This window comes from Halichondria panicea, chromosome 8 (genome assembly GCF_963675165.1).
Source record: "Halichondria panicea chromosome 8, odHalPani1.1, whole genome shotgun sequence".
Taxonomy (NCBI): domain Eukaryota; kingdom Metazoa; phylum Porifera; class Demospongiae; order Suberitida; family Halichondriidae; genus Halichondria; species Halichondria panicea.
Genome location: NC_087384.1, coordinates 2,441,561 through 2,468,551, shown reverse-complemented (window position 1 = coordinate 2,468,551; position 26,991 = coordinate 2,441,561). Strand labels below are relative to the sequence as shown.

The window sequence follows — 26,991 nt, the reverse complement described above, 5'->3', positions numbered from 1 at the left end:
GTGAAAACACTTCAATGAGGCTGTGGATAGCTAAGTGCTACTTTTTCTATCTATATACTGTGTGTGGAGCAGCCATCTTGGAGGGATGTTTTATTGACATCAATACATCTGTGAAATGGCTTCGTTAACATTGTGGTAGGTATTGGTCACTGCCCACACGATTCTTAGTCAGGAAATTCATAGATTACAAGCCAGTATAACATCATTACCATCGCGGTTTGTCCTTGACGTCACAGAAACAGAGTACTTACGATCTAACCTCGTTTTCAATGAAGTTGCTGCTACCAGAAGATAGACAATTTCATGTTGTGAAAAATATCTTAGCCGACAAGTTTACTTTAACTCCATTGCTAAGCGAAAAGACACTCAAAAAACAACTTAGTAATGGAGTAGTGATTAGTGTGTGTACTTACGTAGGCTAAACAAAATTATAATATAAATTATGTTAAGCAAACTATTCTCAGGAATGTTGTGCCAGAGTTCCAGACCTTCCGACGACGATTGGTCTTTTCCATTGCTAAGCGATTGTCCACTATAGAAATAATTATGTTGGCGTTATATAAAGCACCACATACCCATCACCTTTGGTTGCCATAGAAATATTTTTGAATATGTGATTTTTCCTACACAATGGTAACAGCAGAATTTCTTAGAAATATTCTAATCACAAAATATTTATATAGGAGCAAAATTACTCTCTAGACTAAAGGCACTGTATAGGTATAGCTGCATTGAGACATGTGCTTGTAAGGCTAAATGACATAACAGTATAACATACTATATAAATGACCTATGTGATGTTCATCACAAGATTAAGTGTTTTAATTTTCTTTGCAAATATCTCCCATCGTTTTTTAATGTCTTCTCCCCCGCTCGGTTCTACTTCCCCGAGGCCTTGCATTCCAATTAAGTAAGCAAAACTAGGCATAACTCGAGAACAAAGCATTATTGACTCGAAGAAAACGTGACTAGAAACTCTTACTTGCACTTATTGATCCTTGAGCAGCTGTAGCACTCTGCACAGACACACACAAACACACTACCGTATACCTCGCTTACGCATGCGCACCGAAGCATATAGATAATATATACACAGTTGCATGCACTGGTCCATAATTATACAAACATGCACTGATGCATGCGTAAGTATATAGCTAAGGTTACAAATATGCATGCAGCTGTTGGAATATCCTATAATTATTATGTATAGCAGCACTTTGTAAAGTGTCTACTGCTGCTGGACGTCTATGGTGAGGTCAATGTTGTCCACCTTTGTAGCAAATTCCTGCCATCCTTTGTCCTTCCTCCAACCAGACATGCCACTGATGTACACATTGTTGGCAGGATTAGCCGGGTCAATCAGCCACCACGGAGCAGGAAGGAGGTGAGAGTACTTCTCTCGGATCATCTTTAGCCCAGAGTCTTTAGCTTTGAAAGGCACTGGACTATTAAGAGTAATAGTGCATGCAAGGTACATGTATGTCATCATTATAGTGCTTCATATCAATTATTGTTTCAATAATGTAAGGCACTTTACTTTTGAGGAGCTAAAATGCAGTTTCCGCGGATTGGCTTCAACCTTAAAAATTGTGCTCCTCGAAAACAAAGCGCTATAAAGGACTTTATATATATATATATATACAGTAGAACCTCGCTAATCTGAATGAGCAGGACCAAACCCCCATTCAAATATACATGAAAATTTCGGATGTCATTAAGTATCATTAACAAAGAACACTCAAATGCATGCGTGTGATATTACTGTGGCCAGAAGGAAAGCTGCTAGCTAATTTTATCTCAACTTTCTCTCCAATATACAGCGAGTCTTGTGAGCTCTTTTCGTTTTCTTTGCAGTATAGCCATTGTATTCAGTGAGGTATATTGAGCAGTTTATTAATAAAGTGCGCATGTGCAGTAGTCTATTCTACAGCCCTCTTCTTTTCAGTTTAATATTATTTTTTGTCCGGTCTTCGAACTTTAAAAAGGGTCCAGATTAGCTAGGTTCTACTGTACTTAAAAGTGACATAAAATTGGGTATTAATTTCTGCTAATTCTGCGGATGAGAGTAAAATCGCAAAAATGTGTACTCGGGAATGATTATAGAAACCACATAAAATTATTACGAGTAATTAATTACAAACACTGTGATTTCACAACTTTTAGCAGAATTTAATACCAGCAAAATGAACTAAACAGTACTTGAAATCGCAGAAAAGTCTACGTTTGACAATGGTGAAAATAATTTTATGTCACCCTAAGTAATTTTCATGGGGTAAAAAAATTGAACAGCGGTACTTTTTGTGACTAAAAATTTCTTTTGCATCATTATACATGCATTCCGGTAAACCATGCCTATATATAGGGTTTCATACGAAAATAACATCACAGAACTCCAGATACGGTACTAGCTCACCCAAAGTCTTCTTTTTCTCCTATCTGCTTAACAATTCTCTTGAATTCATCAGTCACTCTATATAATTCATGACTTTTGTTAGGTACACTCGTACAACCTCAGATGTCAAGACAGACAGATATATAAACATTATAAAGGGTTATATACCTGGCTGTATACTGCCTAAAATGCTGTGTTTTGGACCCGTATTCCCCGAACTTCTCTTCGACATGAAAGTGTGCTGTGATCACTAGCAAGGAAATGAGATAGGAGCCAGGCTCGCCATGTAGATCTCCATGTTCAGTGTGGACTGTCCAATCTTGTTTGTTTCTCCACTTTTTTGCCCTTTTAATCAGATGATGTATCTGTATAACAATGCATGTATATACTGTATATAGCAGGTAATTTTCGTGGGGTAAAAAATCGTTCAACTTAATTGAGAAACGGTGGTTTTCGTGAGTAAAAATTTCATTTAGTCTTGTTGCCTGTCTGCATTCCTATGTTCCCGTAAGCCACGCCTACGTTATTTGTGGAGGCCAGCTTGTGTCACTTCAAAAAAATAAAATCGCAAAATCTCTGGTATATATTATCAGGAGTGTATGAAGAGGAGTATGCGACTCCCATGCACATTCCATTCTATATTTCGGATTGAATCCGTCACTAACACTTGTAGTTGTGTAAACTGTTAGCCATGCATAAATGTGGGCTTGGAGGTACAAACCACATGCGTGTATGCTGATATCATTTTTAACTAATTCTACGCACCCACTTAAGATGCGGTCTGATAGTGACGTAGTATGACATACTGGTACCGAAACATGGTTTACACTACAACTGCTACAGTTGGATACTCCTCTTCATACACTCCTGATATTATGCTGCATGGTAGCTTGCAAAGGGTCACATTTTCTGCTGATCTGATTTGGCTCATTTTCTTCACTCGCAAACTAACTGCATGATTCTAGGTATAATTTTTACGTTTTGGCAGGTCCTATGATTTCCTCTAGGGTGATTTTCAGGGTCCACGCACTTAATAAAGTCAGACTGCATTTTGAATGTACCAGGAATGAACCTGCATGTATATATAATTCTGTGCATAGGTCGGAGTATAATTATTCAAAGCATGCATGCTCAGGGGTATTAAGGACTGTCCAAATTAAAATGACATGGAATTTTGTTATAATGATATTCATGTGCGCGACGTCATCGCTTTGGAATGTTTATCACGTGCGTGGGTGGCAAATGTCTGCAATTACTAGTGAGGGCGGAGCTTGGGTCACATGACACTGTACTTAATTTATTAAAGTTGACCGTAGCTAGTTGATCGAGTAAAACCCTGAAAGCATTTGTTGTAGGCTACCTAGTAGCTATTAAAGGCCTTAACTAAGACTATTAGATAGTAGAGAACTTGTTTCCTGCTGCGCAAGACAGAGTGCAGCCAAGCAAGAAAGTTAGGAGGAGAAATCAGGGACAATTCAGGTAAATATTAGCTTGTTGTTTGTATAGACCATGATTACCTATGAATCTGCTTTTGCGCAGCAGGATTTCATCAGTATATGATATGTACATCAGGATTCCTGGAAAAGATAGGATCTAACTAACCTGGAACAAATGCTTTATTTATAATTAGTTTTACAATGAAATTTCATGTTAATTGGTCACATGATAATCACATGATCTTTATTTTTGATTAAGGAAACTTAAATTTTTATGAGAAAACAAAATGTCAAATTGATATGTTTAATATCGCACACTTTTCAACGTATGTGACGTTGGTCTTTTCTTGATTCTGGACGTGCCTTAATGCACCTGAGTGGTCATATCTCATACATGAGGTAACCGTATACATTATATACAGTAAGTATAGACTCTCGCTAATCTGGCTCTCTGAAATACGGTCACCTCAATATACTGGTCGCTTCATTTGGCTCCGATTGCTAGCTTGATCATTATTATTATGTTGTATATTGCTCAAAACGCAGCCAACTCGCTATATTCTTTTATATTGGTCACTTCTGGCTGTCCTATATATAGTATTACCGTATATGCTTGATCATGCAGGAGCCGTGGCTATACTAAATGTTTCATTTTGCTGAAAGAGGAGGCTACAATTCGAGAGAGGCCACTGTTCAAGAGTGGCGTTTATTAGCTCCAGCTAATTCAATGAAAGCACCGCAGGTGCTGATGCCTCGGTGGAGATGCCAAAGCTACATAACATAAAGCTTAATTTTATACACATAATAAACATTCTTCATTGATGCATGCAAACTCAAAGAGTGGGTAATGATCGACCATGATTGTTGTTAAAAACGATCGATGCCAAAGTTCAAGTCTAAAATTAATGGCTGCCATCAGCAGAGCCTTGCAGCTCTCTTCTCACTCTTGCAGCTACCAATAGCTAGCGTTCTATAGTGCAGAGCTAACTACTAAGTAGAGTAGCAACACTCATTGAAATAAATTTGGCTATATATACGTGCTCTTCTGAAAAGGCATTCCAAGTATAGGCATAACTCTATAGAACGAAGCATTATTTTGCCAATCCACGAATTAAAATCCAAGAAAACATAACTAGAAGCCTATAGAAACTCTTACTTGCACTTCATTGATCCTTGAGCAGCTGTAGCAGTCTATACACACACAGACAGACAGACAAACAGACACGCACGCACACACACACACACACACACACACACACACACACACACTACCGTATACTTCGCTTGCGCATGCGCACCGAGGCATAACAATTTGTCATCAAAAGTTATTTTCACCTGCATAAACTTGAACTCTGCCATGAGAAAGCAGTGGCGTTTCTAGGAATATCAGTAGAAGGGTGCTCAGGTCGCGCGATAGCACGAAAAAATTTAAGTCGATATATAAAACAGCAAAAAAAAAAAGTCAGCAGAGCCTTGTAGCCCTCTTCTCACTCTTGCAGCTACCAATACTAGTGCAGAGCTAACTACTAAGTAGAGTAGCAACACTGGTGAACAAGTTTTGCTACGGACTCTTCTTCTGAAAAGGCTGCAATGGCATTCCAAGTATAAGCAAAACTAGGCATAACTCGAGAATGAAGCTTTGTTTTACAAATCCACAAATACCAATTAAGCCAAGAAAACATGACTAGAAGCCTATAGAAACTCTTACTTGCATTTCATTGATCCTTGAGCAGCTGAAACAGTCTATACACACACACATAAACACACTACCGTATACCTCACTTGCGCATGCGCACCGAGGCATAATTATTCTGGCACATCGCGTGCTCTAGGCCAATTATATACCCAAACAATAGCATAAATAGAGAACAAAGTGATTCATTATCAAAGTGGCTATTTAGCTGTGGCTATATACTTTCTGAAACGCAGCCACATCGTTATTGCAGCCAAAACTGCACTGTCGGCCGGGCCCAAGGGTGATCGGATTAACAAGAGTCTATACTGTATAATTATATAGGATTATGGTTATTATCACTTACAGTTCTCTTATCTCATGTGAGTCGATTGTTTCAAGCATATCAAAAAGCTCTTCAGGCTTACCAGGGTCCCAGTAGCAGGAGAAGCTTAGCTTCACTGTGATTTTACGATCATCAGTCAATTTGTATGTGAACTTCACTGTTACTCCTTGTTTATCTTCACAGTGATACTTTTCTTGGAATTGTTTCTCGAAATACTCGTCAACTTTTTCAAGTGTCTCAGGATAGCCTTTGTTTTTAATGCAATCTATCGATTTCAAATCTGTGTTTAGAATAAAGCCAATAAGCCATGCAGGGAGAGGTACAATGGCCGGTTTATTTAAATTACCTTTAGAGAAAAGCACCAGGTCAATGTCAAAGCATCCAGGTACAGCTGTACCTTGTTTGACTGATCCACCCTCATATAATTTAGTCTTTAAAATACCGCATTCCTTTTGAAACTCTCTCTATATAATTATGCAGCATACGCAAATTGACATAATGAGTGTGTATTTATATATAATTATGACTCTCTATAATTATATACAGTATTATAATATCGCATAGCGGGCTATTTTCACAGATTGCCCAAATAAAACATTTCAAGGATTTTATTTCTAGGATAGAGGTTCAAATGACCACACCCCTACAGTAGATAGGTTTAAACCGGATGTAAACCAATTTTCGTGTTTCTGGGTCAATCCTCGAAAACCTGGAAATTTCGTGTCTCGAAAATAACCAGCTATAATATACGGTAGCTTGGTATTTTAAGCCCTTACTCTTTCTGTTGCTTTCATAACTGTATTAATCACCAATGCTCTAGCATCATCCACTTTGAAACGACCAGTCGGCTGAGGTTCATCGACATGCTCGAAAGTAGCTGCCGTAATTTTTTGTTCCTCGGAATACCTGTGGCTCTGTTCTTCAAGTTTTCTCTCCCATTTTCGTTCTTCAGCTGTAGTGAGATACAGCCTAGGTAACCTAGACATTGCATGCACTAGGTACAAGTGCTGATTTTCACAGTTATATCAACACACTATTTTTACAGCAGAATATTCTAGATACAAAACAAATAATGACATAACATAATATTAGTCTATTAATAGAATGACAAAACTACAGTCTAATAATAATTATAGTAAGAAACCACAGTCTAATCACTTTCAACAACAAGGAATACTTTGTCTTTAATTCTGATTTGAACACAAGAAATTATGCCCCTATAATTATTCTGTGAAACTCTCCTCTACTCTTGCGGTACAGTATACCGTACGGGTAGAACATTTCGAGGTGTTTTTAATTTCGCGTTTTTCGTGGGTGGCTGCAGAACACGAAAATTAAACCCATGGAAGGCTTCGTATACGCATGCGAGATAGTGCCACACCCTAACTCCACGAAATTTACTACCCGCGAAATTTTCCAAATAAGACAATTGCACGAAAATTTACACCCTCGAAATTTTCCACCCAGTTGGTTTACCATTCCTAGGAATCTTCGAAGCTTCGACGTGTTGGTTGGAGGGTTCATTTTTTCAATTGCTTCCGCTTCCTTTGGGTATGCTTTGACACCGTCCGGGCCAACCATGTGTCCTAAGAATGTGATTGTAGTCATGTTGTACTCGCATTTCTCTTTGCTGAGTGTATATACATGCATGGGCTTTCTCAATACGTTTCCAGATTCGTGTCGTGTTCCTCTTGGGTGCTCCCAAACACCAATATGTCGTCGATCTGACATACTATACTCCCGGTAGGCCTACTATAGAATCTTGTTCATGCAGCGTTGGAGCACTTCTGGTGCACTGCAAATACCAAATGGAAGTTTATTGAAGCAGTAGCGTCCTATTGGAGTGATGAACGTGGTTAGTAGCCACGACGAGGGAGCTAGGGGTGTCTGCCAAAAGCTGCTAGTTTGGAGAAGATTTTCGCTCCTGTTATCTGTGCTAAGGTCTCGTCGACGGTAGGCAGTGGGTGGACTTCTAGTCTCACAAGTGGCTTGAGATCGACAGATACGGATACGGAGGTTTCCGTTCTTTTTAGGTGTCACAACCATACCTGCGCACCACGTGTCGGCTCTGATATCATTCCTGCCTTTTCCATTCGTTTAAGCAACTACTGGACCTTTGGTTGTAATAGTAGGGGCACGTGTCTTGGGGTGTAAATTACGTGTGGTTTCGCAATCAGGTTCCAAGTTAATTTCGTATTCCCTTGACAGCGTACCTGAGTCCTTTGAATACCTTGGTGAAACCAATCGGTTGCCTGGACTTAACCCATTCTGGCAATCATTTTTAGAGCTTTGATAGTAGGTAAGCCAAGAAGGTTGGTTTTGAGATGATCGACGACGAATAGTTTCTGTCTGGCTCGCCTGGCACCCAGAGTGAGATCACATGTGATTTGTCCTTTTACTACTATACTAGTGATTGTTGTGTTGGACCAGACAGTACGTTATTTGTCTGGTCTTTGCTCTCCTGGTAATGTATGTCTCAATTGTAATGGCAGTGACCTCGGCTCCTGTGTCAATCTTAAATGGTATCTCTTTGTCATTGACTTTGAGGTTAGCTGTCCAGCTCTCCTTCTCTTGTTGTGTGACCGCATCCAGGAATGAGGTGTCTGAAAAACTGCTCTCTTCTTCTTGTTGGACACTTGAAAGGGATTTTTTGTAGCAACTAGCTACACTGTAGTGACCTCTGCGCTTACAGTGATGACATTCTGCGTCTTTTGTGCATGGGACACTCGTCTCAGGAATGCTTCTCTCATCCACAGCGACGGCATTTATCCCCCAAACTGTTCTGTTTTGGCTGTCCTCGTTTAACTTTCTTGGGGTTACGTGGAGGACCTTTTCCTTTGTTCGCAGATATCGCAGTTGACACTAGTCACACTTTGTTCAGTAGACAACAGAAACAGCATAACACTCATAACCTAATCATAACCTAATCATAACCTAGCTTGCACAAAACTCAAGAACTTATATACAGAACACATATAACTCTAGAATGTTCTACCTAGTTCTCTAATGTCAAAGTTCAGCAGCAGCTACAGTTCTAGAATAAACATTAACTAGAATAATCTAGATGTACAGTCTAAGTGAAGAGTTCACCTAATCACTACACTTGTGGTTTACCACTTGATCAATTACTTCCTCTAACACTCCCACTTAATTTATCATGTGGGGAAGACATCAGTTTCTTGAGTCCCATGTTACGACGTAGCTTCTCAAACTTTGCCTTGGGTAACGGTTTTTCGTAAAAATGTCGGCAATCATTTCTTCGGTCGGGCAGTACTGTAAACTGACTGTGCCGTCACTGACAGCTTCTCTAATATAGTGGTGGCGGATGTCGATATGCTTTGTCCTTGCCTGTACCACTGGGTTCTTAGCTATACATATAGCTCCTTGATTATCTTCCATGATAACGGTTGCTTGTTTCTGTGATACATGGAAATCCGATAGAAGTCGTTTGATCCATACAGCTTCTTGGGTTGCTGTACTCAGGGCAACATACTCTGCCTCACAGGTAGAGAGTGTGACAATTGGTTGTTTCTTGCTTAACCAACTGACAGGTCCGTTACTTATGAGAAACAAATTCCCACTCGTTGAGTGCCGGTCATCCAAGTCACCTGCATAGTCTGCATCAGAATAGCCAATCAGACTACTTCCATCCTCCGTTTTCCTGTATTGCAAAGTAATGTCCAAGCTTCCCTTGAGGTATCGTAAAATTCGCTTCACAGCAGTTAAGTGAGCTTCTGATGGCTTTGAGCTAAATTTTGACACGACTCCCACTGCTTGAGAAATGTCGGGTCTGGTTGCAACGGCAGCATACAGCAAGCTTCCAACTATCGATTGGTACATCACTGAATCCACAGCCTTGCTAACATTGTCATCCTTTCGTAATCTCACATTTGAATCAGCAGGGGTAGAGACGGGTTTAGCATCTTGAAGATTGTATTTTTCAAGCATCTTTAGTCGGGCTTTAAACCTCTCTATCTCTCCGTCTCCTTTGTACTTGATCTTGAAGACCCACTTACTGCCAATCGTTTCTCTTCCTCTTGGCAGTTCCACAAGGTCCCATGTCTCGTTCTGTAGGAGTGAGTCATACTCCAAATCGGCTGCTTCTTTCCACTCATTTGAGAGATCACCTGCCAATGCTTCGTCCATAGTATTTGGTTCAGCAATCTGATGTGCTACATAAGCCACATGTGGAATACTGGCTGTAGCTGTGTCAGCATACTCATCTATTCCAAAACGAACAGGAGGTCGTCTGGTGCGTTCAGATTGTCTTCTCTCTTCTGACTCAGCCTGCTCCTCCTCTGTCTCTGATTCGATATCAGGGTTTTGCTCTACCTCAATTGTTTCAAGTAGATCACCTTTAGGGACTTCCTCTGTTTTCTGTCCAAAATCTTGCTCATTGAAGATCACATCTCTCCGAATATAGATTTTCGATGTCTTCTCATCCAACAGTCTGTAGGCTTTCGACTGAATAGAATATCCGACAAACCGAAGTTTCACAGCTTTCTTATCGAGCTTCTTTCTCTGCACATCAGGTACATGTGCATATGCCATACAGCCAAACACTTTCATGTTTGCAATGTTGGGTACGTTTCCATTCCAGACTTCCATTGGTGTCTTCGTATCCTTGATAGCAGTTGTTGGAGTACGGTTTCTGATGTACGCTGCCGTTTCTACAGCTTCAGCCCAAAATCTTTCAGGTAATCCTGCATGAGCCATCATTGACCGAGCTGTCTCCATGAGGGTTCTGTTCATCCTCTCCGCAACACCATTCTGTTCTGGAGAATGTGGTACCGTAAGTTCCTGGCGTATACCTTTTGACTTCAGATAGCTCCTAAACTCCTTAGACAGGTACTCTCCTCCATTATCGCTCCGCAATGTACTCACTCTCTGACTGCAGTCATTGAATACACGAGCTTCAAATTCCTTAAATTTCTCAGGAACTTCAGATTTATTTTTGAGAAAGTAGACTGCACAACATCTTGAGTAATCATCGATGAAAGTGACAAAATACTTGTTTCCACCAATAGAGTCCGTAGGCATTGGACCGCATACGTCACTGTGCACAAGTTGAAGCTTCCTCTTGGATCGTATTTCTCCCACTGCCTTGAAAGGTTTTCGTTTCATCTTTCCAGCGATACATCCCTCACAAAATGACAGCTTAGCTCGTTTTGGTAATTTGATACCAGTAGCCAGCTTCTTGTAGGACATATTTTTGATGCATTTCTCACTTGCATGTCCCAGTCTAAAATGCCATACGTCAAAATTGTTGTCTTTCTGAGCATTCACCAGTGTTGCTGCCTCAGAGAGAATCGCTTCACAATCGAGTTGATAGAGTTTATCCACCAATGTTCCCATTCCATGGAGATGTCCATTTCCGTCTCGAATCCAGCATCGAGAGTGACCAAACTTGATGAAGTCTCCTTTGGATACAGCTGCTCTTACCGAGAAAAGATTACAGGCTAGCTTAGGAACGTATAAAACCTTGTACATAACAAATTTCTTTGGTTGGCTAACTTTGAAGCACATCCTCAAGTGAACACTTCCAAAACCAACTGCGTCCACAGTCCGTCCATCACCTAAACCAACTTTCTCAGGAACCTCAAATTCTTGGTAGTCAGTCAAGAGTTCTTTGTCCCAGGTCATATGACTGGATGCTCCAGAATCTACCAGCCATTTACCATTTTGAGATCCATCTTGTGATGCTGCAAATGCACTGCCTTCTTCAGACTCGGATTCTTTGTCTTCCTCTCCAGCAGTCTCTGCCTTGTGTGATGGTCCCTTCTTTGCTTTGGGACAGTCCCGTCGAAAATGACCTGGTTGTTGACAACCATAGCAAATAGGTTTCCGTGGCTTGAATTTCCTCTTTGATTCTCCTCCAAACAGTGCTGCATCTCCTCTTTGTGCATCAGAGTTTCCTGAGTGTCCTCGTCCAAGCATTTTCTGCTCCTCATGAGCTAGAGCTTGCTGCACATAGTTGAGCGAGATACCGTCAACCCGGGCTTCCAGAGCAGTAACAAGCGTGGAGTAGCTTTTGGGCAAGCTTCCTAAAAGAGTAACCACCTGGTCTTCTTCAGCGATAGGAGCACCAATTGCTGCTAATCGGTCCGTCAACTCCTTCATGCGCTTCAGGTGTTTCTCGATCGATGTCCCCTCCTTCATCTCCATCCGGAAGTATTGCTTCTTCAGGAAAAGTTTGTTGGCTAGAGTGTCACGCTCAAAATGGTTTCTCAGGGCATCCCAAGCTTCTCTCGGCTGCTCATACGACGTCACAAGATACAACTGAGAAGTTTTTATCGCCAGGACAATTGAAGAGAATGCCTTCTGCGACTTCTTCAAAAACTCAGCACGGGCTGCTGCTGTCGCATCCTCTGCAAGCTCCTCGGTTCCGTCCACAACTTCCCAGACACCTTTTGCAAGTAGCAAGTGTTTCATCTGGAACTTCCAAGTGGTCCAGTTAGAGTCATCTAACTTATCGATCACCCACTTCTCATCTGTCGTAGCCATAGTCTAGTCTTGAACAAAATTCAGTGTGATAAGTCCGTAGGGATCTGGGCCCATAACCTGTTCGCAGATATCGCAGTTGACACTAGTCACACTTTGTTCAGTAGACAACAGAAACAGCATAACACTCATAACCTAATCATAACCTAATCATAACCTAGCTTGCACAAAACTCAAGAACTTATATACAGAACACATATAACTCTAGAATGTTCTACCTAGTTCTCTAATGTCAAAGTTCAGCAGCAGCTACAGTTCTAGAATAAACATTAACTAGAATAATCTAGATGTACAGTCTAAGTGAAGAGTTCACCTAATCACTACACTTGTGGTTTACCACTTGATCAATTACTTCCTCTAACATCCTTGACCATAGGTTGATTTCCGTTTTAACAAATCGATATTACCAGCTCCTTCTTCTTGTTTAAGAGTTATTTTTTTGTTCATGTACTGCCTCTCTCTGGCGAATCGTGGCTGATTCCAGTGTGAGTGCTGGGTCCATCTGTAACTTCTCTGAGAGTGTATTGTCTCTGATGCCCACTACTATAAGCGATTTCTAATCATCTCATCCTTTGTCTCACCATATTCACAGCTTTCGGCAAGGGGTGTAGAGTGCCATATTGTACTGCTCCGCTGTCTCTCCTGCTTGTTGGTTCCGGTTGAACCTAGCTTTTTCAAAAATGATGTTCTTGCGTAAACTTGGAAAAACTCCTCACATTTTTCCACTACTGCAGCATACTGTCTTCGCTCCTCAGCAGTAATATTAGTGAACACTAGGACTGACTCCGCTTCTTCTCTTATAGGCAGTAAAGAATGTATTGACTTGTTAAAATTTGGACTGTGACTCTCCTGCAAGGCCTGATGCTTCTTAAAATTGTTCAAACCGTCTTTTCCAGCATGGCCAGGCATCAGGTGTCTGATTTTTTCCAAAAAATGGGACATAGACAAAATTTAGACGCAGACATAAACACAGCACACAACTGAATAATGACATAGGTTATAGGACATAGGTTATACTAGGCTAGTGGTGATTTTTGGTACACATGCAGTTCATGTACACTATTGATTATATATAAACTCTAAGAAGAGGCCATAATTATACCGGCCCTCACACTTTGTAAAAACAGCTGAACTTTCCCTACAGTCCCCGTGATACTCTTGGAGTGTGCTAGCAAAGAGATGAAATATATGAGTTTGGCTCATTGGGTTCCACTGTCTTGTCACTTTTGTACGCTCATGCTTTTTCCCTTTGAATCAGCTTGTGTATATCTACGTTGCATGTGAATCGAATTTGTATTGTACAGTGGCCCAGAGAGTACGATTAACCTTTGCTAGCGAACAGTATACGGTGACCTTCGATAGTAGAGAGTTGACCTTAGCTAGTGGACAGTGCGATTAACCTTTGCTAGTGGAGAGTTCATTTTTCAGTCTAGTGAAAGCTTACCTTAGCTAGAGACATTTAGGGGGGTGCTGACCTTATACCTTATATTTGACTTTTGCTACATTTTTATAGAGCCAGGCACTTGTAATACACTCGCTACGCTCGGGGTACTACAGCAGTGCTTTGCATTCTAAATCCCGTAGACACATCCGAAACAGTGTATAATAATTATAATTATGTATAGACCATGTTTATTTTAATCTTAATAATTTTATAGCTGCATGTAACTTTGTGTGTTTCTACTTTGTCCACCATGAAGCCTCTATATATATATAGCTTGTTTTATTGTTTCACCGTGTTCCAGATGCACCTTCAAATACAATTCCTTACAATTGGTGATCATGCTGTTTGCTCTGCCATTCATATAATCTGCTATGCACTGCTCTTGTTTCTTGTCAGAAGGATACAAACTTTGATATTTCGATACACCGTAAGACCTCGATTTAAGGCGACACTTTTTAATAATTACGTTTTGCGAAAGTAGAGTTTCCAAATGTTGCATATTTAGAGGGTCGCCTTAAATAGAGGTTTTACGGCACTTCACTCACTTTATTACAGGAATATTCCAAACTTGACCTTTCAATTTTATTACTCAAAGATGGCTTCCCGTGCATGATCGATTATCGAGCTCATGAAGCTTAGACTCGCAAGCCGTCACTGTTGCAGGCGAACAGTGACGGCTTGCGAGTCTAGATGAAGCTCATGAAAGCTCTGATTCTCCTGGCTCTTGTCCAGTCATCCCATGGTGGATACCTATATAGCCACTCAGTGTCTGACAAGTTTCTAAAGAACGGCGGTGGATGTCATCTGGTATTGAATGGAAAGGAGTTTTTAGGGATCAAACTGTACTGACAATTTATACTATTATTCCATGACTGAGATCATGCCTTCACACTGTATACTGTGTATGTATAGATCTATAAGCTTAATACTCGTTACTAAATGTTAGTTTTGACTTTACCATACTCTTAAACTCGCTAGCTAGCTACTCGCAGCCACTGAGTAGCCTACTGGCTGCGACTCGACTCAGTCTCTTGCATGTATTTACGTTGTAGGTGAATATGTAGATAGATAATGATTCCAAGAGCATGTAGGTACATGGACTGCTGCAAGAGTCTACATACCTTTTCTTCTCTTGCCCCTCGGCCGCTCACCCCTCTGAGAAAAGGTCTGGCCCCCATGCAGGCTAATATTTTTTATATTGAAATCACACCCACGTATACTGCATGGTGAAACACCCCTATTCGCGTGTTAATTTTTTCGATAGAATAGTTATAGACACAATTACGCTGTGATAATTATATTCATTCTACTGGTTTACTTAAGTCTAGCGTTCCAATGTTTCTGATTAGAGAACTCCAATCCCCCGTCCCAGTGTCGTATTCTCCACACCTTTTGTAGGGCTCAAAATTTGCGAGCCCTGTAAGGTACAGATTATGTGTGGGGTTAGCCGGGTCAATGATGCGAGGTGCCCTCGGGGGAACTAGGGTAGGGTACTGCTTCATAGCGTAGCACTGCTCCCAGTATATGCTGCACGTGTGTATGTGTGTGTGTGCGTGCGTGCGTGCGTAGGGGGGGATTAATTTTGTGACAGTTGGTACTATTTATAATATAACAGTGTATGATGTCATGTATGATGTCATAGGAACTATGTAACAGCAGTTGATCTTATGTAAAGTTCAGTTGTGCAAAGATTATCAATTTGGTTAAGTGAGTCTATCCTGCTACAATAACTAGCCAAGGCACACGTCTACAAATTTTACTGTAGAAAAGAGCTTGGTTCACTTTATAAGATTAAGGCACAGGTTGTACTTCACTTGAATATCCGGACACCTTAATTTCCAGAGGCAGGCCAGATATCTGAATAATTATATACCGGATAATCGAATGGATAAACTACGCCTTTATCTACCCACTTAACAAACAGCAGTGCAAATTTAGTGTATGTGGTCGTCTGCACATGCGCAGAAAATATGTCTCCATGCATGGTGCATGCAGCATGGTAACAGATATAATGCGCATGCATATTTAATGGACTCGCTCGTTTTCTGATTATTAGTTGAACATGATTATATCGTGGTGAACTGAATATGACAAGTCGAGTAGCCGAGGTTCCACTTTATATACTGTTATAGCAACAGCTTGTCGCCTTTATGTTAAATGAATAACCGGCTATAACTCACTTGACTTTGTCACAGTTGTATACAATACTCTTTAGCTCTTCTGTGGCACTGCAAGTAATTTCATTACATGCAGTTGGTGCAAATCAGTGATTGCTACCATATGTACATTGTATAAACAATTAATTTTGTTCATTTATTAATACTTTTTAGTAAGTAATCAGCTATAATTATAGCACTTAAAGTTGCAGAAATATAATTTATAGGCAATGTATATAATTATGTTGTATATAAATTATATATATTATACAGTTGTATGTTTTCGATTTATGTAATTATTAGCTAGGCCTATATATATACTATGCTCTCATAGTTACTTCCTTACCTGCCCACTAACTGTACATGCATGCATGTACTTAGCTATATATACCTCCCTTATTCACCCATGCACTCATTGATGTACATTGTGCCCATTGTACCCTTGGTTACCTCTCTACCCGCCCACTCACTGTTGTGCTAGTGTCTCTGGACTGAGTGTGGAGAACACGCCCAGTGTCTTGTGAGCATTCTCGTAGGCGTGGATGACCAGGAGGGAGAGCAGATAGGAGGAGGGCCTCCCTCGTCCCCCCGTACACTGCCTCCACTTGAGCGCACGCCATGCCTTTGCTCGACGAATGAACTCACGACAAAAATTACCTCTCTAAATGGGATAAACAACAAAACTCACACTGCATTAATTTTATTATAATCATAGTGATGATACTTTTTTCATGTATTAATGAAATTATCTGTAATGGCAGAACTGCTTTCTCATAATCATGCTTGTAAGCAAGACTAAAACGTCTCCTATACTTTCACATATAAGACACCTATAGTATAGTAAACGGTCTCTTTCTCACCCGAGTAGCTTGATTTTTTAGAAACTGGATCTGCCATTTTGCAGCACACTGAGTAAACCTATACAAAGACAGACCAAAGCGTAATAATAAATTACCTGCCAATTAGCACCAACTCACAATTTTCTGTGTGCTGGTCTCAAAGTCTCTAGGAAGGTGTAGAAGTCAGCTGGCTTTCTCCAATTTGGACTGACCATAATCTCAATCTCAATCCCCTCAAATGTGAATTGCAACCCCTTGTCTGTGAGGGCATGGAATTCGAACCCCTCAGCTAGGTCTTTCTCCGAGTGCATTAACTGATTGATCTGGTTTAGCCAGAGTCCATAGCCATTCCTTATCACCTCCTTAATTGTGATGTCTGTGAGAGGGTTAGCGTTGAAATGTAGCTATATGCAGAGTTAAATTGTCGACAAAACTCTTTTAACTGCTTGAAAAAACAGGTGGTTATGGTAATAAGCCTCTGCATGGTATATATATACCTGGTGAGTATATGATGATGTCAGCATCGTATTGTTCTGGTAACTCTGTCCTTGTGCCTAGCGACCCTCCTAGTACTATCTCCGGTACTCGTAGGCCGCACCTTACAGGCAACTTTTGCTGAAAATGGTCACTAACATAAAAGTATACCTGTATATATAGTGCAAAATGTTCGAGGCACTATATTTTTTTGTAGAAAGGCCTCTAAAAGCATTTCGTTGCATAACGTTCGTGGGTTGATTGCTTACTGGAAGCCACGCCTTTAATATTTACACATTATAGCAGAAAGATTTCGTGCACGACAACCTCGAAAATTTTGCACTATATGTTATATATTATATCGTGTATGATAACTATAATTATCTATTAGAGGTAAGAAGTCAGTTTGTGCTATAGAATAATCTCAAAAGTTTCTGTGCATTATTGCTGAGTTAATGTCTTTAAAATTAGTTGCTTTGTGTTCAAATTCTTAATCAGCTAAAGCGCTTGACATGTATCTATGGTGTTTGCAGTGAAACTTGTATATTGTACTTATACGTAACTCTTTGCATTGCCTGCGAGGCAGAATTGATAAAATACATTTGTTCACTAACAGTTATTTCTTATATACGTACCTTAAGCAGATCCATCATAGCTTCCATTATTTCTAGGGCCTCTTCTATTGTCATGTCAACCACTGGTGAGCACCTCTCTGCCATTTTGTATACAATGCTAACTGATCTGCGTAGCTATTAACTCTTGATTTGATAATCGCTAGCTTCGACTAGTTATTAACTTCAACTTTTTTTTAGTCTTTAAAGCTGTCAATGTCGTAGTAAAACACACTGTATCTAGTTAATGATGCACACCAGCAACACTGTTGTCTATACTCACACTTGTACATGCAGCCGTCAAGTTTGCACTGCATGCTTATAATAACTGTCTATTGAGCTGCAATAAACATTCGTATTCATTGCCAAACTCGCACATTCCTCAAACTTTCATTGTTTAACTAGACGTCTGTGTTGTACTTTTAAGATGTAGAATGTCTTCTTGTTACAAAATTGGTCAGCTGCCCAAATATTATCATTTGTGAGCTTGCCAGGGAATGTTGTCACTCACGCCCTCTTTATAGCTACCGGCCAATCCATCATAATTATAACACAATAATAATTATTGCCATACGTTTTGGAGCATTCAACGTGTTCAGTTAGTGTCATTATAACAGCAGCGAGGTATAATTATGGTACGTATAGTCTTAGACTATAAGTGTGTGTTGTGTGTGTGAGTAGAGTGTTACAGTTGCTTAGTGAGTGCACGTAAGAGTTTCTAGTCGCGATTACAATATGTGGATTTGCAAAATAATGCTTCTTTCTTGAGTTGTATAATTAATATGTGGGCTTACTTGGAATGCCATTGTAGCCTTTCAGAACAGTTGCGTAGCAAAATTTGTCCATGGAGTGTTGCTACTCTACTTAGTAGCACCAAAACGCTATAGCTATTAGTAGCTGCAAGAGTGAGAAAAAAGCTGCACTGAGCTGTTTCATGCTGTAGCCATTACTTTAAACTTTTGGCATCTTTTTAGCAACAATCGTAGTCGATCATTTACCACTTTTTGACTTGTAAAATCGATAATATCTATAGCTTCATATTTTATGCCTCCCCATCGAGGCATCAGCATCCACGGTGCTTTCATAATTATATTTAGGTCCCGTGTAATAGACCGCACAAATTTTAATTTATGTGAGGTATAAAGTGGACTCGTCCTTCTTGTCAAGTAGAGTATAGTTTCACGCCTCTTTCACTCGCTCTTTGTCGTCACGACTAGTGTGTGTATTGGTTGTTTTGTTGTTGTATCATAATTATAACGGGATATGCATGAGTGTGTTATTTTAAGTTTCATTCCATAGTGTAGGATTTGCGCGTGCTCATGCAACCAGTGAATAGCTACAGCTCATCAACGGCAGTTGCTGGGCAAACGTCAACTCATGCTCTATTTCACAAATCAACTGGGTGACGGGGAAATCCAACAAAAAGATGTATCATATTTGGCTGCCTGCTTTGATAATGTGGAACTCTATGTTGATGCGTTGGAATTAACCCCTGGCGAGCAAACTGATGTTCGGTTGAAGAAAATTGACAGTATAACCACCTATAGCTATGATCAAGTGTTTGAAATCTGGAAAAGAAAGAAGCCTTCACAAGCGACATTCAGGGCCCTTCTGGAGATGTTAGAGAGATGAAGAAAGAGGCGATTGCTGCACAAGTTATATCTGACCTCGATCCTCAAAGGTGAGCTCAAGATAATAATATTATTGTGTACATCATGTGTGGTATTTTAATGTTACATTGCAAACTTTGTGTCCTATGCCCATGGTCTACCACTCATGCACACTCAGTGTGTCTAGCCTAACAGATGTATGCCCTGCACCCACCTGTCATTGATAGGTTGCGGTTGTACCATCCAATAACTCATTCTTTATTGCCTCCATGCATATATAGGAGCTGTGAGGAGGTGCACATAATACAGCTCTCCATGGACTGTAGAGATGCCTGAACAGAACCCTTAGATCAGCTTTATCACTATGTGTGGTTGTGTATGTTGTGTTTTGTGTAAATTGTTGAAATGTTTCGATATCCCATAATTATTAAATATATCAGATTGATTGCATGTATTATTCTTGTACGCTATATATTACTTACTGCACTGCTATGTAAATTGAATGAGAACAGTAGACTCGGTCACCCTTAGACAGTGCAGCTAGGCCGAAATAGCGATGTGGCAGATAATAGCCGCGGCTTAAAAACGATGACGGATCCTATATAATTATACCTCGAATCTAATGAACTTTTGCAGGTTTGTCCTAAATTGAGGCAATGAATCATTCATGCATACTCGATGCACTATCTATATAAGGTTTTCGAAGATTGACCTTGAATCTTGAAAATAGGTTGAAAGACCAGGTGAGCAAAACCGAGGAGGGAGGTTGATCTGAAACAAGTATGCAACTAACAGTGGCCTTAATTAACGCTCATCTCTATCTGACTTCCAAATTAACTTTCCATTCAACATTCATAAGACAAATTAAAAATAATAGCCGCAAAACGACCCTACCATGAGTCTAACATTTTTGCACGCGGTTCTGTCCCGATTGAAGATATTGTCATTAATTTTATGCTCCTAAACGTAGACTACTAATTTGTAAATTATTGTAATTTGTAAATTATGTCACGACATTTTATTCAATAAAAATTTACTTTTTCTAGTATGTGAACCAATTGCAAGCTAGCCCATTTTCATCTGTATTAAATTTTGAACTGCAGTATTATACGTAGGTGCTAGCCTCGATTCAAGGCCGATTAATTTAATCTGCCTGGAATCGAGGCTTTGTAGGTGCATGCTCGATCACCATAAAAAGCTCTTGCGCATGCCAAATGGAGGTAGCATCACCTGAGATGATACGCCCCCAGACCAAATGGGATGATTTTCATGCTGAGATCTGTAGAGCTAGCTAGAGACCAGGTACGTAGTACCATGTACCAGTGAGTGTGTACATCATGCATGTACCAGTGAGTGATCGTGACTCGACTGAGGATGCAGTATAATTATAAGTCACTCTGAAAGTTAGATCTAAATCCAGAGATGGTGAGTCACTTGTATTACATGTCTATGTACGTATTCCTGATTCCATTCAGTTGGCCAGTTTTTGTACAGTATTAAACGATATCTTAATATCTTTCCAGTCATTATTAATGGAAGCTTGCAAGACGGGTGATGTGGGTGTGGTTCAGTTGGCATTAGAAGGAGGGGCGGATCCAAACCAGGCAGATGAGGTGAGGTTCAATGCATGTGTGGTGTAGTGGTATCACATGATGCTCTAAATGACAGGTTTATTATAGGATAGACTCGCGAGCCGTCTGTTTGTTACACGGCAAACAGCAGACTGGTCAAACTCAGTGTAAAATATTGTGTGGGACAGCATATCAGATAAGATTCTAAGTGGCTGTGGCTTTCTTAACGTCAGTCTACTGCACGTGATGCTTAGCTAGCTATAGACTACATGTACACTACAAAAACAACTTGCATGCTAATGCCTATATATGGTTATAATAATTATGGTGGTGCATGCAGTCAAGGTAACTATCAATCTTGTGGTAACCGCATGCGGTGATGTGGTACGGTCTAGCCACTTGAGTTGCCACAAACATTGTGGCAAACGTTACACGAGTCTCTACACGGGGTTTGACGGAGTTTCCAGTCTCCTTTCGTGTGCTGGCTTGCGAGTCTAAGGACTGGGACCTTTAATTACTATGCATATATATGCTTGATCAAGGCCCGCGGCTACTAAATGTTTCACAAGAGAGGCGTTTATTAGCCCCAGCCTTATATTTTTAGTGGATTGGCCTCTAAAAGCATATTTCGTTGCATAATGTTTGCGGAATGACTGCTTATATCGGAAGCCACGCTTTTAAATCTTTGCACGTTATAACAGATAATTCTAATTAAAGAACAAGGACTTTATTTTCGTATAGGATTGCTAACCCACGAAATCCGCGAAAATTAAGCCCCTCGAAAATTTCGCGCTGTACGGTATTCTGCTAGCTACGTGTACTAGATAGTGAGTTGCATGCCCTCTCTTCTTTTATAATTCATTGTCATGAAAAGTTCTTTTTAGCACAAACTCGAACTCTGCCATGAGAAAGTCTTTCTATCAAGCTGCTACCTAGCTAGCTGCTACCTTAGAATCATGGTTGCCATGCAGCCTCAAAGTTCGCTGAGGTTACAATTTGAGAGCGGCTTCTATTGCACTGAAAATGGGCCGGCTGTAGGGAGGTTACTACTTGGTTGAGGCCTTTATACAAGAGCGGCCTCTGAATCAGCTATTACGCAGCCACGCCCACGTTTTTTAATGTGTAAAAATTCAGTTTATAGCTACTTATCCTAAAACTGTTGCCTAAACGTTCCTTAATTCTTGTTATAGTAGGGCTTATGCAGACATTTCCTCTAGAGGGAGCGTTGTGTTCTATGTTATTAGCCTATAACAAATAGAAATGTCAGCTGTATAAGACTATAGGTTTTGTGCAAACTCTCACTTTTGGCCAAATGAGTGGCTCCCTCCACGAAGAAATGTCCGCATAAACTACCTAAGAACTAATAACACACTAAGAATACAAGAATAGTCCTATTTGTTTAAGAGCCTAGAATTTTCTAACGCCCACTAATTATTACTTCCGGTATACTTGCAACGGTGCATTAACTAGTACGTAAAGTGTATTTGCTCAAACCACGCATGCTCACCCCAAACATGCTGTGCATGCTCCTTGTATATAATAATGTATATATTCACTCTAATACAGGACAACCAGACTGCTCTCCACGTAGCCAGTAGCAATGGACATGATGAGGTGGTGAGAGTCCTCTTAGCAGCCAAGGCTACAGTCAACACTCAGAGCAAGGTCAGTTACAGTAATTGATTTCATTGATTAGCCACACCCTATAACGCGGAGTGTTTCACGTAAACATTTTCATTTCTAATCCCTCTTATTGTTCTACACATATATCTATGGTGTAACATACTACTGATCATGTACTACATGTACAGTCGGGTCAGTTCCCTCTCTGGGCAGCCAGTTACGATGGTCACCTGAAGTGTGTGGAACTTCTAATCGATGCTGGAGCCAATGTTGATATGCAAGAAGAGGTGAGTGTATCTAACTGTACACATCTCAGAGATTAGCTAGTCATAGAGTTTCCTCTGTCATGTCCTGGTTGTCATTCAAAGTGCGCTCTATGTGAGACATTTATTGCCCATCTGTATGTGGTTTTTGAAAAAGACAATAGTAGGGTGTGTTTAATTGCTCATACCCCTGTTAGTATTGTTTCTGCGCATGTTATTTGCTTTTAAGAATCGTGATCTTTACCCATCATTCACTTTTCTATGTACATGTAGGTTAATTGCGCAACTGTATATGGTTTTTGAAAGGCAATTACGTACGTCCTAGATAAAATCTGTGCTGATATTATATCTTATGGATCAGCAAGAATATTCGTTGTGTTCTATGTTATTAGCCTAAATGTCCCTCTGGGAGGAAATATCTGCATAAACTACCTACTACACTAAGAATAGTCCTATTCATTTAAGAGCCTGGAATTTCCGAACGCCCACTAATTATTACTTCCGGTATACTTGCAACGGTGCATTAACTAGTACGTAAAGTGTATTTGCTCAAACCGTGCAAGCTCCTTGTATATAATAATGTATATATTCACTCTAATACAGAACAACTTTACTGCTCTCCACGCAGCCAGTAGCAATGGACATGATGAGGTGGTGAGGGTCCTCTTAGCAGCCAAGGCTACAGTCAACACTCAGAACAAGGTCAGTTACAGTAATTGATTTCAGAGCCAAAAATTATATGATATAGTGGCGCACCTTTTAGAACCAAAACATTCAGACCAATCCACACTTGCGTTGTTTGTTTTTTGTATAGATATGTAGGTCTACGGTTTGGTTTTTGGCCTCTGTGTTTTACATACTCTATCTATTGAGGGCCTAAACAGCAAAAAACCTTGTTTTTAAGCCAGCCGCTTTTGTTGCTAAAGATATTGTATAATAGTTTCAGCAGCTAGCTAGCCAAACACATTGACGCATGACGTCACATGCAATGATGAACCTCATTAACAACACTACATAATCTACACAATCTTGGGTAATGAATAAATTAGCCTCAGTCTCTCTAAATTAACGCTATGTCGACAACTGGGCTTGGTATCTATTGTCAAAGTGATAGTGCAAATGCACAAGTTCCCCAGAATCTGAGGAATTTGTTCTATACATTAGTTTGTAAGTAAACTAGTTTGTGCACATTACAGATCACCAGGACATGGCGAAGAGGAAACTGTGTGACTGGACGATTGTTTTAGAAACTCTAGCATGGCGAATAGTATATGTATAGCTAGCTCAATCCTCACAACAATTAGTGTAGTTTATAGATCTACAGTATACACTTTCGTTTTGGCCACATAATGATAGATCATTAGCACAGTGCATGGGCTAATAGTAGGGTTGGGTTGAATGAGCAAAAAGTCCCCGGGCCTCTGTGATGATTCGGAACAATAAAATCTGCAATACCTAAATAAATACACATGATCCTTGCCAGAACGCAATAGTTAGATAATTAACATAAATTTCACAATTTCTATGTATACAGCACATTGTATGGCAGTCAAGACGGGTAATGAGCATGCTGACTATAAATATAATCCTTTGTAGTTTTAGCCACACCCTATAACGCGGAGTGTTTCACGTAAACATTTTTGTTTCTAATCCCTCTTATTGTTCTACACATATATCTATGGTGTAACATACTACTGATCATGTACTACATGTACAGTCGGGTCAGTTCCCTCTCTTGTCAGCCAGTTTCAATGGTCACCTGAAGTGTGTGGAACTTCTAATCAATGCTGGAGCCAATGTTGATATGCAAGCAGAGGTGAGTGTATCTAACTGTGCACATCTCAGAGATTAGCTAGTCATAGAGTTTCCTCTGTCATGTCCTGGTTGTCATTCAAAGTGCGCTCTATGTGAGACATTTATTGCCCATCTGTATGTGGTTTTTGAAAAAGACAATAGTAGGGTGTGTTTAATTGCTCATACCCCTGTTAGTATTTAATTCTGTACCATTTTGTTTCTGTGTCCTGGACCTGCGCATGTTATTTGTTTTTAAGAATCGGGATCTTTACCCATCATTCACTTTTCTATGTACATGTAGGTTAATTGCGCAACTGTATATGGTTTTTGAAAGGCAATTACGTACGTCCTAGATAAAATCTGTGCTGGTATTGTCTCTTAAATGGATCAGTAAGAATATTACATGTACCGTATATGCTCGATCAGAGGCCGCACTCAAATAGTAGCCTCCCTTGCTAGCAAAATGAAACATTTAGTAGCCGCTCTTAAATAGTAGCCTCAGTGAACTTTGACTCTAGCATTTCTGCACGTGGCAGCCTACTTATCCTAAAACTGTTGCCTAAACGTTCCCTAATTCTTGTTATAGTAGGGCTTATGCAGACATTTCCTCTAGAGGGAGCGTTGTGTTCTATGTTATTAGCCTATAACAAATAGAAATGTCAGCTGTATAAGACTATAGGTTTTGTGCAAACTCTCACTTTTGGCCAAATGAGTTGCTCCCTCCACAAAGAAATGTCTGCATAAACTACCTAAGAACTAATAACACACTAAGAATACAAGAATAGTCCTATTTGTTTAAGAGCCTAGAATTTCCGAACGCCCACTAATTATTACTTCCGGTATACTTGCAACTGTGCATTAACTAGTACGTAAAGTGTTTGCTCAAACCACGCATGCTCACCCCAAACATGCTGTGCATGCTCCTTGTATATAATAATGTATATATTCACTCTAATACAGGACAACCGGACTGCTCTCCACGTAGCCAGTAGCAATGGACATGATGAGGTGGTGAGAGTCCTCTTAGCAGCCAAGGCTACAGTCAACACTCAGAGCAAGGTCAGTTACAGTAATTGATTTCATTGATTAGCCACACCCTATAACGCGGAGTGTTTCACGTAAACATTTTCGTTTCTAATCCCTCTTATTGTTCTACACATATATCTATGGTGTAACATACTACTGATCATGTACTACATGTACAGTCGGGTCAGTCCCCTCTCTGGGTAGCCAGTTGCAATGGTCACCAAAAGTGTGTGGAACTTCTAATCAATGCTGGAGCCAATGTTGATATGCAAGAAGAGGTGAGTGTATCTAACTGTACACATCTCAGAGATTAGCTAGTCATAGAGTTTCCTCTGTCATGTCCTGGTTGTCATTCAAAGTGCGATCTATGTGAGACATTTATTGCGCATCTGTATGTGGTTTTTGAAAAAGACAATAGTAGGATGTGTTTAATTGCTCATACCCCTGTTAGTATTGTTTCTGTGTCCTGGACCTGCGCATGTTATTTGCTTTTAAGAATCGTGATCTTTACCCATCATTCACTTTTCTATGTACATGTAGGTTAATTGCGCAACTGTATATGGTTTTTGAAAGGCAATTACGTACGTCCTAGATAAAATCTGTGCTGGTATTATATCTTATGGATCAGCAAGAATATTCGTTGTGTTCTATGTTATTAGCCTAAATGTCCCTCCGGGAGGAAACGTCTGCATAAACTACCTACTACACTAAGAATAGTCCTATTCATTTAAGAGCCTGGAATTTCCGAACGCCCACTAATTATTACTTCTGGTATACTTGCAACGGTGCATTAACTAGTACGTGAAGTGTATATTTGCTCAAACCGTGCAAGCTCCTTGTATATAATAATGTATATATTCACTCTAATACAGGACAACTGGACTGCTCTCCACATAGCCTGTCAAAATGGACATGATGAGGTGGTGAGAGTCCTCTTAGCAGCCAAGGCTACAGTCAACACTCAGAGCAAGGTCAGTTACAGTAATTGATTTCAGTGCCAAAAATTATATGATATAGTGGCGCACCTTTTAGAACCAAAACATTCAGACCAATCCACACTTGCGTTGTTTGTTTTTTGTATAGATATGTAGGTCTACGGTTTGGTTTTTGGCCTCTGTGTTTTACATACTCTATCTATTGAGGGCCTAAACAGCAAAAAACCTTGTTTTTAAGCCAGCCGCTTTTGTTGCTAAAGATATTGTATAATAGTTTCAGCAGCTAGCTAGCCAAACA

General features: G+C 40.1%; 3 protein-coding genes and 1 long non-coding RNA gene across 16 annotated transcripts in view; 2 read left to right on the top strand and 2 right to left on the bottom strand.

The window, feature by feature from the left end:
- Positions 1 to 1,162: 1,162 nt before the first annotated feature.
- LOC135339721 (uncharacterized) lies at positions 1,163 to 6,935 on the bottom strand. The gene is made up of 7 exons (XM_064535968.1): positions 6,623 to 6,935; positions 6,193 to 6,310; positions 5,868 to 6,126; positions 3,371 to 3,464; positions 2,561 to 2,757; positions 2,414 to 2,470; positions 1,163 to 1,445 (listed from the first exon to the last, which is right to left on the bottom strand). Exons 1-7 carry the CDS (start codon positions 6,830 to 6,832, stop codon positions 1,229 to 1,231), a joined length of 1,152 nt encoding a protein of 383 aa, XP_064392038.1. The 5' UTR covers positions 6,833 to 6,935; the 3' UTR covers positions 1,163 to 1,228.
- On the top strand, positions 2,953 to 4,127 carry LOC135339851 (uncharacterized). Of its 2 annotated transcripts, none has more exons than XR_010396065.1 (2): positions 2,953 to 3,871; positions 3,935 to 4,127. It is a non-coding gene; the product is annotated as an uncharacterized LOC135339851 (long non-coding RNA). The 2 variants fall into 2 exon arrangements; XR_010396066.1 differs by having other exon boundaries at positions 3,932 to 4,127.
- An 8,115-nt stretch (positions 6,936 to 15,050) lies between the features above and the next one.
- On the bottom strand, positions 15,051 to 18,429 carry LOC135339751 (2'-5'-oligoadenylate synthase 1-like). 2 transcript variants are annotated; one of them, XM_064536014.1, is made up of 7 exons: positions 17,896 to 18,429; positions 17,284 to 17,401; positions 16,925 to 17,162; positions 16,808 to 16,865; positions 16,418 to 16,608; positions 15,972 to 16,019; positions 15,051 to 15,318 (listed from the first exon to the last, which is right to left on the bottom strand). In XM_064536014.1, exons 1-7 carry the CDS (start codon positions 17,977 to 17,979, stop codon positions 15,093 to 15,095), a joined length of 963 nt encoding a protein of 320 aa, XP_064392084.1. In that variant the 5' UTR covers positions 17,980 to 18,429; the 3' UTR covers positions 15,051 to 15,092. The 2 variants fall into 2 exon arrangements, with proteins under 2 accessions (XP_064392084.1, XP_064392085.1); XM_064536015.1 differs by lacking the exon at positions 15,972 to 16,019.
- Positions 18,430 to 20,753: 2,324 nt separating this feature from the next.
- LOC135339645 (serine/threonine-protein phosphatase 6 regulatory ankyrin repeat subunit B-like) overlaps positions 20,754 to 26,991 on the top strand; it is a 45,401-nt gene continuing 39,163 nt past the window's right edge. For all 11 annotated transcript variants that reach the window (XM_064535850.1, XM_064535844.1, XM_064535841.1 and 8 more), the window contains exons 1-9: positions 20,754 to 20,906; positions 21,005 to 21,094; positions 22,619 to 22,717; positions 22,864 to 22,962; positions 23,542 to 23,640; positions 24,656 to 24,754; positions 25,693 to 25,791; positions 25,938 to 26,036; positions 26,631 to 26,729. In XM_064535850.1, coding sequence (XP_064391920.1) covers positions 20,904 to 20,906; positions 21,005 to 21,094; positions 22,619 to 22,717; positions 22,864 to 22,962; positions 23,542 to 23,640; positions 24,656 to 24,754; positions 25,693 to 25,791; positions 25,938 to 26,036; positions 26,631 to 26,729 — 786 coding nt within the window. In that variant the 5' untranslated portion in view covers positions 20,754 to 20,903. The remainder of the gene's footprint in view (positions 20,907 to 21,004; positions 21,095 to 22,618; positions 22,718 to 22,863; positions 22,963 to 23,541; positions 23,641 to 24,655; positions 24,755 to 25,692; positions 25,792 to 25,937; positions 26,037 to 26,630; positions 26,730 to 26,991) is intronic.

Coding starts and splice junctions, on each gene's coding strand:
- LOC135339751 (XM_064536014.1), bottom strand. CDS start 17,979: ATGGCAGAGAGGTGCTCACCAGTGGTTGACATGACAATAGAAGAGGCC. Junction 16,866..16,924: donor AGACCAGCACACAGAAAATT/GTGAGTTGGTGC, acceptor GTCTTTGTATAG/GTTTACTCAGTGTGCTGCAA. Junction 16,609..16,807: donor TAAAAAATCAAGCTACTCGG/GTGAGAAAGAGA, acceptor TATCCCATTTAG/AGAGGTAATTTTTGTCGTGA.
- LOC135339721 (XM_064535968.1), bottom strand. CDS start 6,832: ATGTCTAGGTTACCTAGGCTGTATCTCACTACAGCTGAAGAACGAAAA. Junction 6,311..6,622: donor TTATGAAAGCAACAGAAAGA/GTAAGGGCTTAA, acceptor ATAATTATATAG/AGAGAGTTTCAAAAGGAATG. Junction 1,446..2,413: donor GGAGAAAAAGAAGACTTTGG/GTGAGCTAGTAC, acceptor TACTCTTAATAG/TCCAGTGCCTTTCAAAGCTA.